At 65.1% G+C, this 16,671-nt stretch overlaps 2 protein-coding genes across 6 annotated transcripts in view; both read left to right on the top strand.

Annotated features, from left to right (window-relative positions):
• The window catches only part of CBFA2T3 (CBFA2/RUNX1 partner transcriptional co-repressor 3), a 35,557-nt gene extending 25,219 nt beyond the window's left edge, over positions 1 to 10,338 (top strand). For 3 of the 5 annotated variants that reach the window (XM_067302359.1, XM_067302361.1, XM_067302357.1), the window contains 10 exons: positions 169 to 246; positions 1,235 to 1,476; positions 2,028 to 2,117; positions 3,216 to 3,397; positions 3,508 to 3,758; positions 4,009 to 4,094; positions 4,279 to 4,474; positions 4,570 to 4,638; positions 5,023 to 5,213; positions 5,325 to 10,338. In XM_067302359.1, the coding sequence (XP_067158460.1) occupies positions 169 to 246; positions 1,235 to 1,476; positions 2,028 to 2,117; positions 3,216 to 3,397; positions 3,508 to 3,758; positions 4,009 to 4,094; positions 4,279 to 4,474; positions 4,570 to 4,638; positions 5,023 to 5,213; positions 5,325 to 5,645 (1,706 nt within the window). In that variant the 3' untranslated portion in view covers positions 5,646 to 10,338. The remainder of the gene's footprint in view (positions 1 to 168; positions 247 to 1,234; positions 1,477 to 2,027; positions 2,118 to 3,215; positions 3,398 to 3,507; positions 3,759 to 4,008; positions 4,095 to 4,278; positions 4,475 to 4,569; positions 4,639 to 5,022; positions 5,214 to 5,324) is intronic. The other 2 variants (XM_067302358.1, XM_067302360.1) reach the window with 2 other exon arrangements.
• A 706-nt stretch (positions 10,339 to 11,044) lies between these two features.
• Positions 11,045 to 16,417, top strand: PABPN1L (PABPN1 like, cytoplasmic). Its single transcript, XM_067302861.1, has 8 exons — positions 11,045 to 11,064; positions 11,669 to 11,843; positions 12,404 to 12,512; positions 13,019 to 13,083; positions 13,818 to 13,924; positions 15,112 to 15,199; positions 15,294 to 15,439; positions 16,305 to 16,417. The coding sequence occupies exons 1-8, from the start codon at positions 11,045 to 11,047 to the stop codon at positions 16,342 to 16,344; spliced, it is 750 nt and encodes a 249-aa protein (XP_067158962.1). The 3' UTR covers positions 16,345 to 16,417.
• Positions 16,418 to 16,671: the final 254 nt, after the last annotated feature.

Consider the following 16,671-nt stretch of genomic DNA (forward strand, 5'->3'; position numbering starts at 1 on the left):
CAGCCTGCGTCGGGGCTGGGCAGGGCTCGCGCCCGCCGGCAAGGACCGCGCTGGAGCATCCATCCGCTGAGCCCCCGCGCAGCCGTGGCAGGCGGTTCGCCGCCGCCGCCGGCCCGGAGAGCTGCCGCCTCTGCTCTCTCATCGCAGCGTGTTTTATTTTGCTTGCAGATCGAGACGCCGGACCGCCGACGTTTCTGCCTCGCGGCCGTTTTCATGGTTGCTTGAAATGGTCGATGGTCTGTCTTTGTAAGTAAAATGAAGCACACGCTCTCATGAGAGACCCGAGATGCAGCCAGCGCCCCGGCCCCGGCCCCGCGTCCCGCCGCCACCGCTGCCGCGCGGAGGCCGCCTCGGGAGGGCCCGGCGCGCCGGCTCGGCAGGTCACACGGATGCAAACCCCGGCCCCGGGCGGCCGAGGGACATGTGCGGAGTCTAACTTAGTAACGCACCTGTCGCGGGAATAAAAGCAGTTGTGGCCACGGGGTTATTTTTGGCACCTCTTTAGCGGGCGGCTGATACTGCCCTGCCAGAGCGCGAGCGGGAGCCCGAGAAGCCGGGAAAGGCAGGCAGGGCCGGCGGCGTGCGGCAGGCACGGGCACCGCGCAAGGTTAGTGCCGTGCCAGGCGGGACAGGGACAGGGACAGGGACAGGGCCGGGTCGGGGGGCCGCGTGCCGAGCCGGTGCCCCCGCTGCAAGAGGCGTTGCGCATCCCCGGAGCGGGGCCGTGGAGCGGAGCAGAGCGGGCGCCCTCGCGCCGGGGCTCCCGCAGCTCCGCATGCCCCGCTCCCGGATGCCGTTCCCAAGGAGCCTGCGGGAGCCGGGGTGCAAGCGGCACAAAGGCGCTCCCGGCACGGAGGCTCCCATCCTCCCCGGCTGGGCACCGGGGCCGGACGCCCCGGCGTGCCGCGACGCAGGCTGGGCGCCGCGCAGAAGGGCTCACAGCGTGTCCCTGGGGGTGCTGAGCAGCTCCCCCGGGCGCAGGATGGAGCCCATCCGCCACGGCGGGTCGCGTCCCCGCGGAGCGCGTCGGGCGCGGGAAGCGCTGCTCCCCGGCGGGGGATGGCCAGGCCCCAGCCCTCTGCCGCCGGGACGCGGCGGTGAAGGGCTCCCGAAGCCTCCAGGCTGAGCCCCCCCCCCGGGGGCTGCCGGCGGGACGCTCTGCTCCCCCCAGGCCCGGCACCGCCTCGCCGGTGCCGGTGCCCGCTCCGACCGCTCCTGCCCTCTCTCCCCGCAGTGATGAACGGGAGCAGCCACTCGCCGACGGCCATCAATGGGGCTCCGTCCACCCCCAATGGCTTCAGCAACGGGCCGGCCACCTCCTCCACCGCCTCCCTCTCCAACCACCAGCTGCCGCCGGCCTGCGGCGCCCGCCAGCTCAGCAAGCTCAAGCGCTTCCTCACCACGCTGCAGCAGTTCGGCAACGACATCTCGCCCGAGATCGGGGAGCGGGTGCGCACGCTGGTCCTGGGGCTCGTGGTAGGTGCCCGCCGGCGCGGAAGGGCAGCCGCCGGCGCCGGGAGCGGGGCGATGTCCCGGCCCCGCACCCGAACGGGGCTCCCGCTCTCCCCTTTGGGGCTGGAGAGGCTGCTGACCTAGGGGAGGGTCCTGCCGGCGCCGAACTACCCTCAGCTCTGGCGCTGGGTTTCGGCATCCCCCAGGCTCTGCTCGGTGCCCGGGCTGGGAGGTGGACGGAGCAGATGCCACCAGCATGGGCATGGGGCAGGATTAGCGGGTCCCTGCGGCTGGCACCGCTGCAAAGCCCACGGGGGGTTCCTGGGTTTCCAAATGCAGCGTTGCATTTTGTGCAAAGTGTTGTGCAAAGCGTTTCCCCCTTGCAGGCAGAGCTGGGGGGGGGGTTCGGGCGTTTGCTGCTGGATGAGGAAGGTCTCGGCACACGGGCCGGGAGATCCCCCCGGTGCAAACGCGCCCTTTAGCGTGGCAGCGCCAGGCGGATGAGCACAAAGGGGGAGCGCGGGGGGCGCGGGGGGCTCCGAGGCGCCGGCGCTGAGCCCGGGCTGTCCCCGCAGAACTCCACGCTCACCATCGAGGAGTTTCACACCAAGCTCCAGGAGGCCACCAACTTCCCGCTGCGGCCCTTCGTCATCCCCTTCCTCAAGGTGGGTGCCCCGCGCTCGCTGCCGCCGCGGCCGTCCCCGGTCCCCCCGCACGTGCGTCGCCCTCCCGCCCGCCCGCGCGTGTCCAGTCCCGTGCGGCCGAGGCGCTGGCGGGGCTGTTTGCAATAAAGCCGGGGGTTAGGCCCAGCTGGTAACCATTCGCGATTCATTACAAATTTATTTTCCCTTTAATTTCACGCTGACTCTGCGCTGTCACCCTGCTCTGGAGGGATGCGCTGACTGCTGGCGTTCCTGGCAGCGCCGGCGGTGGCAGCAGATGCTCAGGCCCAGCGTCGCCTGCCCTTCCTTAGCGGAGGGATAACAAAAAACTGCCCCCCCCAATCCCACCTTTGCATCTCCCGTCTCGCGTGCGCAGCTGCAGGCTCCGGCGCCGAGGTCTGCGCCAGCCACAGCAAACGCCCCAGGCCGTTGCTTCTCCTTGCGGAGAGCTTGCGGAGGGCAGGCGGGATTTGCCGGGCAGCCGGGGGGGTTTGGGCGCGCGGGGTCCATCGGAGCGGCTGAACGGGGCGAACGTGGCGTTCCCGCGGCCGGGGGAGCCCGCACGGCGCTGCCCGTGCCGCCGGCGTCCCTGGCACCCCGCTCCCAGCTGTTTCCACCTAGGGCTCCAGATGCTTCTCGTTACCGTAACTGCAGCCAGCCGGGCTCAGCGTGTTTCCCAGGCTCGGCAGCTTTTTGCTTTGGGGGTTGTTCCCCGAGCCGGGGACGGGGAGGGGGCCTGCCCGGCGCTCCGCTGCGTGCATCTCCGGCTGTGCGCTAGCGTGTCCGACAGATGGGGATTTGGCTGCGGATCAGCTGCCTAAATAGAAAAGCAGAGCTGGCAGCAGAAGCGCCAGAAATGTGTTTCTGCTGCTTAATTGCTGCTGCTCCGCGCGCTCGTCGGGGCCGCGGCGCCGGGGCGGGTGCGGTGGGTGGCTGGGGGTTTACGGCCGGTGCCGGTGCCCCGTGGGCCGGGAGCGACCCCGGTGCCGAGCGCGTCGGGGCTCTGCGGGGCAGGGGCCCGGCTCCCCGGGGGTGGCAGCGGTGCCGTGCCGTGCCGTGCCGTGCCAGAGCGGCGCGGGCTGGACTCTGGCTCCCTCGCAGGCCAACCTGCCGCTGCTGCAGCGCGAGCTGCTGCACTGCGCCCGCATGGCCAAGCAGACGCCGGCCCAGTACCTGGCGCAGCACGAGCAGCTGCTGCTCGACGCCAACGCCTCCTCGCCCATCGACTCCTCCGAGCTGCTCCTGGAGGTCGGCGAGAGCGGCAAGAGGAGGACACCAGACAGGTGAGGGCGGGACGGTGCCGGCGGCGGCGGCGGCGCCGCGGCGCAAACTGCCCCCAGGGCTCGGCGAGCGCCGCTTCCCGGTGGCGACCGCCGTGCTCTGCCCCGCTCAGGACCAAAGAGAACGGCTTGGACCGAGACCCTCTGCACCCCGAGCACCTCAGCAAGCGGCCGTGCACCATGAGCCCCGCGCAGCGGTTCAGCCCCAGCAACGGGCTGAGCCACCCGCCCAACGGGCTGGCGCACCCCGCCGCCCCCCTGCCCCAGCACTACCGCCTGGAGGACATGGCCATGGCGCACCACTACCGCGACGCCTACCGCCACGCCGACCCCCGCGAGCTCCGCGAGCGCCACCGGCAAGCGGGTGAGTGCCGGCCCCGCGCCGGGCTCTGCGGACGGTGCAACGCGGTGCAATGCAGTGCAATGCAGTGCAACGCGGTGCAACGCGGTGCAATGCAATGCAACACGGTGCAATGCGGTGCCGGCTGGCTGCGCTCCCGGAGGGTGCGTGAGACGGAGCGGGGGGCCGGCGGCGTTGCACCGATGCCCCGTGCGCGGCGGGGAGAACGCGCGGGGGGGCCGGGACTGACCCCCACCCCGTGCCTCTCTTGCAGCGGTGCACGGGGCGCGCCAGGAGGAGGTGATTGATCACAGGCTCACCGACCGGGAGTGGGCTGAGGAGTGGAAACACCTCAACAACGTACGTAGCCCCCCCCCCCCCCCCCATGGCTTGCTAGCGTGCGGCGCGGCTCGCCGGGCTCGAAGCCCGGGTTAGCGTCCTTCGCTGCCCGCGGCACAGTGGGCGCATTGCACCGCCGTGCGCCCCCGGCAGCTCGCAGCCCCCCCGGCTCTCACTGCCCCCATCCCGTCCCCCCCCCCCACAGCTGCTCAACTGTATCATGGACATGGTGGAAAAGACGCGCCGGTCGCTGACGGTGCTGCGGCGGTGCCAGGAAGCCGACCGCGAGGAGCTCAACCACTGGATGCGGCGCTACAGCGACGCCGAGGACATGAAGAAAGGCAGCCCCCCCTCCGCCCGCCCCCACAACAGCTCCTCGGGCCCCGAGCCCCCCCAGTTAGGTATTGACCCCGGCGGGGCAGAGCCGCCGGCGCGCGCCCCCGCCGCCCCGCGGGTCGCTTCTCCCAACGGCGTCCCCCCCCTCTCTCCTTCGCAGACGCCCACCGGGAGTTCGCGCCGCGGCCCCTCTCCGGTTACATGCCCGAGGAGATCTGGAGGAAGGCTGGTGAGTGCGGGGCGGGCGCCCATCCGTGCGCCGAGCTGGCGGGGTCTCTGCTCTCGTGAGAGCCTCCGTCGAGGCCAGTGAAATCGCGGCTCGAGCCGCCCCGCGGGAGCCGGGCTGCTCCGGGTGGGCTTCCAGCAGCCCCCAGTGCCGGGTGCCCGGGGAGGGGGGGAGGCAGGAGCCCCCATCCCGCGCTGGGATCCACGGCGGGTTGGAAAGGGCACAGCCGGGATGCGTTTGCAGCGTGCAATTCCCGCCGGCGCCATTGCTCGGGGCGGCTTTTGCTGCGGCGGGGCGGCAATGAGCTTAAAGCGCGGCTCGGATCCGCGGAAAAGCTCCGCGGAGCCGCGGCGCAGCCCGTGCCACGCGCTGCCACCTTCCTTCCAGAAGAAGCTGTGAACGAGGTGAAGCGCCAGGCCATGTCGGAGCTGCAGAAGGCCGTGTCGGACGCGGAGCGGAAAGCCCACGAGCTCATCAGCACGGAGCGCGCCAAGATGGAGCGAGCCCTGGCCGAGGCCAAGCGGCAGGCTTCCGAGGACGCGCTCACCGTCGTCAATCAGCAGGAGGACTCCAGCGAGGTAGGGGCTGCCGGGGCGGCCGGCCGGCCGGAGCCGCGCGGGGCCGGAGCGCCGGGGGGGGGACGGCGGGCGACGGCCCCGCTGAGCCCGGCGCCCCGGCTCTGCCCGCAGAGCTGCTGGAACTGCGGGCGCAAGGCGAGCGAGACCTGCAGCGGCTGCAACGCGGCGCGCTACTGCGGCTCCTTCTGCCAGCACAAGGATTGGGAGAAGCACCACCACGTCTGCGGGCAGACTCTGCAGGGCCTCTCCGGCGCCGCCGCCGCCGCCGCTGCCGCCCCCCCGGGCGCCGGGCTGCCGCTGGGCTCCGCGCAGCCCGATGCCACCACCGCCGCCGCCGCGCTGGCCGGCAGCCCCGGCGAGGCGGGCTCGGCAGCGGCATCGCGCTCCGGCACGCCGGCCACCCCGGCGCCGCTGGAAAGCGCTTCCCGCTAAGCACCGCGCCGTGCCCTGCCGTGCCGCGCCGCGCCGCGCCGGAGGAAGCCCCGGGGCTTCGCTGCTGCTACCACTTGTCTCCAAAAGAAACGGACTGCACTCGGTGCAACTTCCTCAGCTACCTGACCTGTCTGACCTCCACAACGACCTCTATCTCTCGCGGATAATCCTCACGGATCCTCAAGCTGGGCTTTAAGTGGAGTTCAGGCAAACGCCGGTCTGCTCCGTTCTCTCTCCGGTCTTCGTTTTGGCTTTTTGGTTGGTTTTCTATCGTTTGGGGGATTGTTACTCGTTGCTGCCGGGTTGGTTTTTTCCTTTTTTTTTTTTTTTCCTTTTTTTTTCCTTTTTTTGGTCCTTTCCGGATGAGGTCTTGGTCTGCAAACTTTGCCCGATGTGACTGGGGGCCCGGCCAGCCAGGCGGGCACTCGCCGACCCGCGCGTGCGGGCGGACAGATGGATGGACGGAGGCGCGCGGCGGGAGCGGCCCGGGGCCGTGCCGCGAAGCAGCTCGCTTGCAGGAGGAAAGAAACTTCTTTTCTTCATCTCTCTGTCTCTGTCTCTCTCTTTCTCGTTTTTGTTTTTTGTTTTTTTTTTTTGTAAAAAAAAAATAAAGAAAATAAAAATGAAAACGTCGAACTCTTTGGCTTTAAGTAAGAAACCGTACAAAAGGAAAAAAAGAAAAAAAAAAAAAAGAAAACAATCCAAAAAAACAGCCACCGCGAAGTCAAACCCCGTGACGGAAGCTCACCTGTAAACTACCTTGCTAGCTAGCCAAGAACATACCAGACTCACCTCTGCTCCAAAGGAGATCCAAAAACGAGAAGGACCCAAACGTTTCTCCACTGCCAAAGTTCGTTTCGCTCTGGTGCCGGTTGCTCGGCCGTTCCCTGCTCCCGGGCTGGTCCGGGGGCGCCCGAGGCGGCGGCGGCGGCACCGGGGGCTCTGCGGCACGGCCACGCGCCCGCGCCCAGCGCAGGACGGACGCGCGCCGGCGCCTCGACGAGTTTCTGGGAGCGCAAAGCAAAAAAGCGATGGAAAGGAAAGGAAAGGAAAGGAAGCAACAGTACCGCGGCGGCGGCGGGGATGAGTGCACCCGGCCCCGCTCCGGCTGGGATGCAGCCGCCGGCGCCCCACTACCTCGCCCCGCCATCCCGGCTGCTGCCGCCGCGCCGCACCGGGGAAAAGGAGCTGCAATGGCGCCTTCCGCGTCCCCCCTTCCCGGCAGCGGTCGGGGCTCCTGCCGCCCGCCCTGGCTCTCGTGTCCGGCGGCTCGCCAGACGGTTTCTCCGGCCCTGCGATGAACCTGGTTGCTGTTCGGTTGCTTTTGAATTCTGGGTTTTCTTTTCTTTTTTTCCACTCCCCGCGTCAGATTTTTTGCAACGATTCCTAGGAGGAAAGAAAAGGAAAGAAACCAACAAGTGCTTCCTCGTGGAGGAGGAAGGAAAAGACGATGTAGATTATTTTGTATTTCTTGCGTCATTGTATAAAGCGCAGAGGACGGGAGTGCAATACGGAAAGTCCCACGGCTCCGAGAGGAGGGAAGCCAGAGTGCGCCCGGCACGGCCAGGGTGGAAATGCTGTACGTTAATGTGAATGTAAATAGTGTTTGCAGAGGTCCAAAAATGATAATAATAATAATAATAATGATAGTGATAATAATAAGAGACATTTGCCAAATAAAAGATGATGAGAAACCACTGGAGGATGTGACGTTTAGGAGCTAGGTTTAACCGAAAAGAAGCAGAATTCATGTGCTCGTTTAGGAGCTTTAGTTTCCGGATTTGCAAAAACCATCCTGTGTGTTTTCTTTAGAGAAGAAAGAAGGGTTTGGGGTCCATTTGGTTGCTTTGCCAGGCGCGAGTCACCAAGAGGCCTGGCCGCGGGCGCTGCGTTCGAGCCTCCCTCCTGGTGTGCCCCTCTCCCGCGGGGCCGTGCCGAGCCGGGCTGTTGCACCGTGCCGTGCTGCACCGTGCAATGCCGTGCCGTGTTGCACCATGCCATGCTGCACCGTGCCGTGCTGTGTTGCACCGTGCCGTGCTGCACCATGCTGTGCCGTGCTGTGTTGCACCATGCCATGCTGCACCGTGCCGTGCTGTGCTGCGCCGTGCCGTGCTGCACCGTGCCATGCTGCACTGTGCCGTGCCGTGCTGCACCGTGCCGTGCTGTGTTGCACTGTGCCGTGCCGTGCTGTGCTGCACCGTGCCATGCTGCACCGTGCCATGCCGTGTTGCACCGTGCCATGCTGCACTGTGCCGTGCCATGCTGCACCGTGCCGTGCCGTGTTGCACCGTGCCATGCTGCACTGTGCCGTGCCTGGGGCTCAGTGCATGTTGCAGCAGGGCCCGGTACACGGGGCACCTCTGAGGCGGTGGTATCGACGCGGTGCCCCTGCCCCGAGCCCTGCTGCTGGAGCTCGGGGCGGCCGGCAGGGGCCGGAGCCGGGCGCTGCTCCGGCCGGCGGTGCGGTGGCCCCGGCTCTGGCTCAGGTCAGGAGCAGGCAGCGTTTGCCTGCGGATCGTTTGGCTGTTCGGGATGGAGCGGCGGCGTGAGGGCCCCCGGGCATCCCCCTCGCTGCGGCGGGAGGCCGGAGGGGTCCCAGGCGTCCCTGCGCCTTGTATCTCCCCGGCGCGGGTGCCATGCTTCCCACGCCGCGGGAACCGCCAGCTCTGCAGCCTGGCCTGGCAGCAGCCTGCCACGTGCCGTGGGGCTGAGGCCGGGTGCAAAACCGCATCAGCCACGTCGCTCCCGTGCCGGTGCCCCTGGGAGGGCCCGGGGAGCTGCGCGGCGACCTGGCGGCTCCCGGCCCCTCTGGGCGCCAGTGACAAACACCCTCGCCAAAGGGTCCGGCTGCACCCCGAGGTCTCGGGGCAGAGCCGTGTACACCCCAAGACCTCGGGGCAGGGTTGCATGCACCCCGAGACTTCATCCGTCCCAGGGCATGGCTGCATGCACCCCAGGACGTTGGGGCAGGGTTGCATGCACCCCGAGACTTGGTCCGTCCCAGGGCATGGCTGCATGCACCCCAAAACCTCAGGGCAGGGCTGTGTGCACCCCAAGACCTGGGGGCAGGGTTGCATGCACCCCAGGACCTCATCCATCCTCAGGGCAGGGCCACGTGCACCCCAAAACCTCGGGGCAGGGCTGCATGCACCCAAGACCTTGGCCATCCCCAGGGCAGGTTTCTGGGCAGCTCCGGGCGGGCGCCGGGAGCCCGGGGCAGGCGGCGCAGGGCGAAAGCGGTCGGTGCGGCTGGAGCCACCGCTGGGGCTCGTCTCCGGCTTGCGACGGGCGCAGCCGGTGGCGCGGGGCGCACGGCTCCCCTTCACCCTGCTCCGCGTCCCCGTCCCGCCGGGGCTGGGAGCGGAGCCGGGGGCCCCCCCTCGAGCTTTATTTATGGTGTGGCATATGTAATATTGTCTATTTTTCTTAACGTTTCCTGAGAAGAGGTAATATATAAGAGTACTGCAGACGCAGCTGCTGCGGGGCCGCCTGCTCCTCCGGTGTCTGTTCCTTTTCCTCCCCTCGCGGCCAAGCGTGTCCGTCGGCCGGCGCGCGCCGCCCCGCTCTGCTCCGGGCCCTGCCTCTCTACCTCCGCCTCGCCGGGAAACCGCAGACGAGAGCGTTTACGCAGAGATTCCGCTCTTGTTTCGCTTCCTTTCTGTTTTGCTTTTTCTTTTTTTCTTTTTTTCTTTTTTTTAATAATAACAATAAAACTACCCTAAAGAACCTTGCATTGAAACCAAAAGCTGCGGGAGGGAGGGGACGGGCGATGTGGCGCTAGCAGACGGCCAAAACCAGACAGACAGCTTTAAAGTGTAATTTTTCCCAAAAAAAGCGTGATGAGGGGAGGACAGCAGCTGCGGCGTAGCAGCAGGAGCGGGCTCGGCGGGTCGGTGGCGGGCCGGGCGCGGGGACGGCGGGGTGCGGGGATGGCGGGGCGCCCGCCGCGGGAGCTGCCCCTCGCCGTTGGCTTTGGGGCATCCGGGAGGTGGCAGTGGCGGTGCCAGGCTGGAGGAGGTGGCTGGAGAAGGGTGGCTCTCAGCCGGCCCTTTCCTCGCATTCCCAAACCGAATCCCAGCTGAAACCAAAGTGCCCCGGGCAGGGGCGTGCTGGCGAGGCCGGGCTCCCGCGGAGCCGTCCTCCCCCTGCCCCGAGCCTGGCCAGGGCTGCGCTCCGTCTCGGCCGGGGCCCCCGTGCCCGCGCCGCCCTCCGCGCTCCTCTCCTCGCCCTCCTCCGCCTCGCCGCCGCCGTGGCATCCCCGGAGCAGGCGCCGGGGCGCCCGCCCTTCTCCTCCGGGATCTTGCCCGCTTCCCAGCTCCCCGGAGCACATCCCGGGCTCCGTGCGTGGCTGCCCGAGGGCACCCGGCCAGCCCCGCGTGGGAGCCCTGCCCACGGCGCCTGCGGGCATCGGCCGGGGATGCTGGGGCCGGCGGGATCCGCCGGGGCGCTGGGAGCCGGAGCGCCCCGGAAGGTGGAAGCGGCGGCGCCCTGCCCTGCCGTGCGGGTCCCCGTGGCCAGCCTAGAGAGGTGACGTGATAGGACTTTCCTTCGGCATGCTGTCCCCCCCTTGCTGTTCCCTGCTTTCTCTAAGTGTACTGTATGTTTGACCTGTGAAAGATGTAAACTTTATTATGATTCAGGTTATGTCTGTTCTTAACTCTGTATCTGTGTAATAAAGACAATTTAATATCAACCAGAGGGCTCCGCAGCCTCCACTTGTACTGGGCCCCCTCGCTCCCTGGGCCCCCCACCCCGCTGGGGTGTCCATATGCCCTGGGGTCAGTGGGTCCCCCCGCGCCTGGCCCTGGGAAGGGGTGTCCACGGCGGGTGATGCTGGGGGCTGCGTTTGGTTCGTCCCAGGGGTCCCTGGTCCTGCAACCTGTTTGCAAAGGGATTTCTCCTCCCCGAGATGTTGCACCCCCCCCCCGGGGTATCCTGCTGCTCAGGGGTGTCCACAGTGCCTGGGGCAGCGGTGGGGAGGGCTGGGGCGGCAGGATACAGTCCCCGGGAGCGGGCTGCAGCCCACCAGCACCGCTGCAGTTCCTCACTCAGAGAAACAGCAGTGATGTCCCCCCAGGCCCGGCCAGCACCAGTGGTGACCGGGCCAGCGGTCCCCAGGCCCGCAGGGGCCGTGTTCGCCCCTGCTTTGCCCAGGCGCATGCTGGTGTCCATGGCCGGGGCGTCGCGGGGGCTCGAACCCGCGACCCCGGGGCCACGGCCGGGAGGGGCAGCGGCGCCCCCGTCCCCGCCCTGCCGCCACGGGGCGGGGCCTCGCGGCGCGCCCTGCGCTGATTGGCTGCTGATGTATGATAAGTGGCGCGCCGGCGGGAGAGGCGCACGTGGCGGCGGGGGATCCGCACGTGGCGCCGCCTCGCTGCTCCCGCTGGCTCTGCGGAAGCATGTTCGGGGCCCGGGCGAGGTAGGGCCGGGGTCTGCTTCGGTGATCTCGGCAGGGGGTACCGGATTCAGCAGGGGATACCGGTGGTGACCAAGGCAGGTCCTGGCAGGGGGGGTGCCAGAATGGATCTGGCTCAGTGGGAGGCACTGGGATTCCAGTGTCAGCTTCCCTCTCAGGGACAGGAGAGTTTGTCCTTCTGTAAGCCCAGACCAGGAGCCGAAGCCTGGAAGGGGGTGGGTCTGCCTTTCACTGGGTGAGGCAGGACTCCCTGCTGCTTCCTCCATACAGCCTGGGAGCTCTCCTGCTGGGGCAGGTTCTGCCTCCTCTTCCTTTTCCTTGACCGCAGTGAGGTTACAGTGCTTGGGCCTGGCTTCCCAGCCCCTTCTGTAGCCTCCCATACTGGGAAGTGGCTCAGTATGTGTGATCCAGAGAGCCTTCCTTAGGTCAGGGTCCTGCAGTCCTGGAGTCTTGCTGCAAGCCTGCCTGCAGCCCTGAGAGTGAACTGCTTTGGGGGCAGCTGTTCTTCCTTCTGGAGGAAGTGCCCTTAAAGCCTTTGCCTGGCTGGTATTCTACTTCAGGCTCTTCATTAAATTGCTCTTTGCTTATTGCTGCTGTTCCTACTCAGTCCTCTCTTCCTGGACACTTCTGGGATCTGGTGGCAGGACGCACCATCCCTGGCAGCAGTGGAGGAGTCCTGGGATGTGACAGAGATGGCTGCTCTGCAGAAGGCTGCAGAGGAAGACTTGGACCTGAGCCACCTGGAGGGGGACAGTGCAGAAGAGCTGGGTGTGCAGGACCCAGTGAGTGTTTGGCTAAATGTGAAATCAGTTTTCCCTGTTTCTCTAAGAAAATGGAAGACTTTCTACCCCTCTGTTCAATCACTCCCCAAAGTTAAGAATAAGGGTTATCTTGGGCCCCCATTTTGCTAAAATCCCTAAGCTGAGAAGCTGAAATTGAATTGTCACTCTCCTGCTGCTGAGCTTCCCCACTGAGCTGTTTGTCTGCCTGAGCTTAAGTAAATGGCTCCTGTTCATCACCAGTTCAAATCTCCGGTTGCATCTGGCAGTTCCAGTGCTGCTGGGGCACCTCTGCTCCAGCAAATGCTGCTCCACAGGTAAACACAAGAAAGGAAGTGTTTTTTTCATTTTTCTCTCTAGTGGAGCTAGGAGCTGAACTCCCCTTTCATGAGGCAGGCTGTTGTCCCCAGCACGCAGCCCACCCTTGTCCCCCAGCCTGGGTGCGCACTGCTGGTGAAGATGCACGCTGTGCAGTGCTGTAGCGTTGCAGTCCGGGGTGGGGAGTGGGGTGAAGGTGTCCCTGCTTCATGTGCTGCTCGCACAAGTCTTGGTTTACATTTCAGGAGTTGGAGGCCATCAAAGCCAGAGTGCGGGAGATGGAGAAAGAGGATGAGAGGCTGAAGGAGTTGCAGCTGGAAGCTGAGAGCCGCTTCATCATGAGCTCAGAGGCAGGTATGGGCTGTCTGTGGGTGCTGCTGTCCCCACCAGGGACACCTTGGGGCCACAGGGTGTCCATCAGAACTGGAGCATGCAACTCTGCCTCTCTTGGCAGTCCCTGGTGTCCTGTCAGCTGTGGACTGGATGCCTAAGAAGGGTCAGGGACGGGCTCCTGGGCAGGACATGGTGCTGATGCAGGTTATATCCATTCTTGCCTCCCACCTTTGTGAGCCAAAATTCAGTAAATTAATGAGTTTGGCAGCATCAGTTGCCCTGTGTCATTTTTTTATAGTGAGAGATGAGCCAAGGGGATGGAGGATGAGGCTGATGTCATTTGGGAATGCCCAAAGCTGAACAGAAGCCTGGTCATGGGGAGGTTGCAGTGCATCAGGACCGAGAGAGCGGGGAGCTGCTTGGTGGAGGCTGTGCAGCGAGCAGGGCTGCGCAGGCAGCTGGGCTCCCTCTGCGAGAGGGCTCCTGCATCTCCAGCCGGTGCTTCAGGGCAGCCCTTGTCTCTGCAGGTCTGTTCCCAAAGACAACAGAGGAGAAAATGGAGGTTGACCAGCGATCCATCTATGTGGGCAATGTAAGTGGGAAGCTACATGTGCTGTTCTGAGTCCCTGGAGCAGTGCCCACCAGCAGCTCTTTGCCCAAGTGGATGTTTGCCTGGGCTGCCTGGTCCCATTCAGAGTGCTTTGCTTCTCCCCAGCCCAGACTGGGAATGTGGTTTGAGTCTTAACTTCTGCCCCAGTCCTCAGCCACTTGCAGATAATCTGTTGTGAGCGTCAGCTACCCAAAATACCCCCCTGGAAGGCTGTGGGGGGGTGTCTCCTGGACTTGGGTTTCCAGGCCAGGTGATTTGGGTGATGGCTCTGCTTCCCTGGGTTGCAAACCTGTGTTGTGCTGACATCCTGGGGGGCATAAGCAATGCAGAGCCTCAGTGACTCTCAGCCTTGGAAGAGTCCCCTCGGGGTGAGTCCCTGTTGACTTTAGCTTGCTCATGAGCCTCAGGAGACAGCAAGGCTTGGGGCTGCGAGGTGCATTAGCTAAGGGTTAGCTGGGCTCTGGCCTTGGCCATCTGGGTGGTGCCTCTTTCCTTGCAGGCAGAGGTGTCACTTGGCAGTGCAGATCTGGGCACAGCAGTGACACGAGTGTGCTGGTGAGGATTTCCCTGCTGTCAGGGGAAAGGGACGGCTCGTTCACAGGCAGTGTGGCTTTGGGACTCCCCTTGCCCTGGAGAGCTGAGCTGGGGAGGCTGGCCCAGCCTGGGGCTGGCGGAGGCTCTTGGTGGTGCTCGAGGGGCCGGGACTGTTGTTGCAGGTGGACTACGGTGGGACCGCGGAGGAGCTGGAGTCTCACTTCAACAGCTGTGGGCAAATCAACCGGGTGACCATCCTCTGCGACAAGTTCTCGGGACACCCCAAGGGGTCAGTGCTGTGCACGGGGCCTGGGGTTGGGGTGGGCTGCGGGTGGCTGAGGGCACTGCCCTGGGTCAGACCCTGCACCCCTCGGCTTTGGGAACAGGCATGTGTCCTGCCTCGCTCTGGGCTGTGGTTTGAGGTCGTGGCTCTCAACCCGGCTGCTCTGCAAACAGCACTGCTGGCTCAGAGGGGGAGGCTTCCTCCGAAGCTGCCAGCTCCAGGGCTGCAGCCCTCCGGCCGAGACATGGCTGAGGCTCGGTTGGAAACCTCTGGTGCGGAGAAGGGGTTTGTGCTCCAAATTCTGCAGTGGGTTAGTGGGGTCAGTGCAAGCCCTGGCTTAGGGGCTTTCAAACCGAGAGCTCCTTGTAGCTTGGCATCAGCCCTATGCAATGTTGCAAGTCCTACAGAAATAGAGCTGCTCTTCTGAGTTCCTAGAAAGCAGCACATCATGGCCTGCAGCTGTGTGCGGAGAAGGCAGGAATTTGTGCTGTCTGCACCCGAGTCCCTGAGGATACTGGGGGCCTGGTGTGCTCTAGGAGAGATGATGTTGTCCCCTGCCCCTCAACCCAGAGGCAGATCCCAGCTAAAAGCTAGTGTGGTGATTCATTCAGGTGTGATGTGGAGGGGAAGAGCTCGACTTGCTTCCAGGCCATGTAAAAAGGCGCTCTGGAGCGTGTTAACCCGCGGCCCCCGCGCTCGGGGTGGAAGGGAGCTCTCCACGCCGCTGCAGCTGGCGTTCTGCGCGCTCCCCCCCACCGCGGCCCTAAACCCAGAGTGCTGCCTGCGTCCAAACCGCTGCTCTTCTGTAAGCACGGGGCTGATCCTGCGTGCTCTGGCTGCTCTTTCCCCCTCCTCTGCCGTTTCCCTGTGTGCTGTTTGCTGAGGTGCTCAGCACTGCTCCATGGCAATGAGTGGTCCAGCACCGGGACCGTGAGCAGGCTCTGGTCCCACCGGAGCGGCTTTGCTGGTGGGGATCCCTCTGAGCCATCTCCTGTGCCTGCTGCAAGCTGGACTTGCTGCCTTGCAGGAGGCTTGTGGCCTCTCCGGACATGCAGGTGGATGGGGAGAGCTGGGGACAGGCTTGGTGGCAGTCACTCTGCCAGGGGCCCAACCGCCCCATGGAGGGAGAGGACCTGCCGGGCGTCTCGGCAGCGGGGTGTCCCCGCACAGCGCTCACCCCTCTCCCCTTGCAGGTACGCGTACATCGAGTTCGAGGAGAAGAGCTCTGTGAAGGCGGCAGTGGCGCTGGACGAGAGCATGTTCAGAGGCCGCGTCATCAAGGTAGGAGCTGGATGAGGCCCCGGGACGGTTCCTTGATCTCTCCCAGCCCCGGGGCCGGCAGCGACGGTGCGGCTGAACCGGCTCTGCCTTCCAGGTGCTGCCCAAGAGAACCAACATGCCGGGCATCAGCAGCACCGACCGCGGGGGCTACCGGGGCCGCTTCCACGCCCGGGGAGGGCTCTCCCAGCGGGGGAGCTATTTCGGAGGGCAGCGCTCACGGGTGCGAGGGAGGACGTACAGGTGAGCGGACCCAGGGTGAGGAGTCTCCCTGCACGTTTTGGCCGAGCGGGCGCGAGCGGGGCATCCCCAGGATGCCGGGGGTAGAGAGCTGCCCTGGCTTGTGCCGTGCAGGGCTCCGCAGCCTCCTGCCCCGGTGCGGGGAGGAGGGAGAAGGGCCCTGGCAGCAATCTCCTCCTGGAGGCCTGTGCTAGAAATGTCTCCGGCTGTCTCGCGCTGTTAGCATCACCCGCCACGGGAGCCTGGTGGCTGGGTCCAGCTGGGCTCGCGGGCGTGTGGGCAGCAGAGATTGGAAAGGACAGAAGTGAGCAGCCAGCGACGGTGCGGCAGATGGGCGCCCAGGGCGCGTGGCACCTGCGCTGCTGCCCCGCCGTCCCTCATGTCCCCAGATGGGCCCGGAGCCGTTCTCCAGCGCATCTCCGTTGCTCGTGGCATTTGCGAGCTCGCTGCAGATTAGCCTCACTGGTGCCCTGGCCTCTTGGGGGCTGCGGGAGGAGGTTCGGGGGCAGCAGAAACACCTGAGAACTTGCTGCTGCCCTGCTGTCCCTGCCCTGCGGGGAGAGGGAGGATGGTAGATGGGGATCGTGCTCTCAGCCCTACTGGTGGTTGGGATCCCGGAGCCTTGCCCTGCAATCGTGCAGCTCTGCTCCCTGCTCCTTCTGCCCTGGAAATGTGCCTGGATGCGCTCCAGGCTCCCGCGATCCCGTGGGGGTGCACAGACAAGGCAGGATTTGGTCTGGGTTAGCTGGGGCAGAAGGGGGGAGCTCTGCTCTCAGAGGAGCTGTGCTTTTTGGCAGCACTGGACTGCTGCCGTATCGGGCTGAGATTCGCTCCTGTGCTTTAGGACACTGTTTTTGTTCCTGTCTAGGGGTCGGGCAAGACTGTTGCCTTGGTATTTTCCATACTAAAAGGAGGACTGGACCACCCTAGTGGTGCCAACAGGACTGAAATGAAGAGATGGGATTGGAGAGATTTAAAAAAAAAAAAAAAAACTGCCCAAGCCAAAAAAAGATTAATTTTAAAACACCATCTGCCTGGCTGTGAGGATTACTCATGAGGCAATCATGTGCTGTGCAGCTGGAGTGCCGAGCTGTTAAAGGGAAGACGATCTGTTCTACCTGCGCTTCAGCCAGATCCCTGGCAGCCTCCTGGGAAGGGGGCACCTTAGGCTTGCTTAGGAGATTGCATTTTTTTTTTTATTGAAAGCAGGCTCATTCCTGCCAGAGAGAGCACCC

The sequence above is a fragment of the Apteryx mantelli genome, chromosome 10 (assembly GCF_036417845.1).
Source record: "Apteryx mantelli isolate bAptMan1 chromosome 10, bAptMan1.hap1, whole genome shotgun sequence".
NCBI classification, from domain to species: domain Eukaryota; kingdom Metazoa; phylum Chordata; class Aves; order Apterygiformes; family Apterygidae; genus Apteryx; species Apteryx mantelli.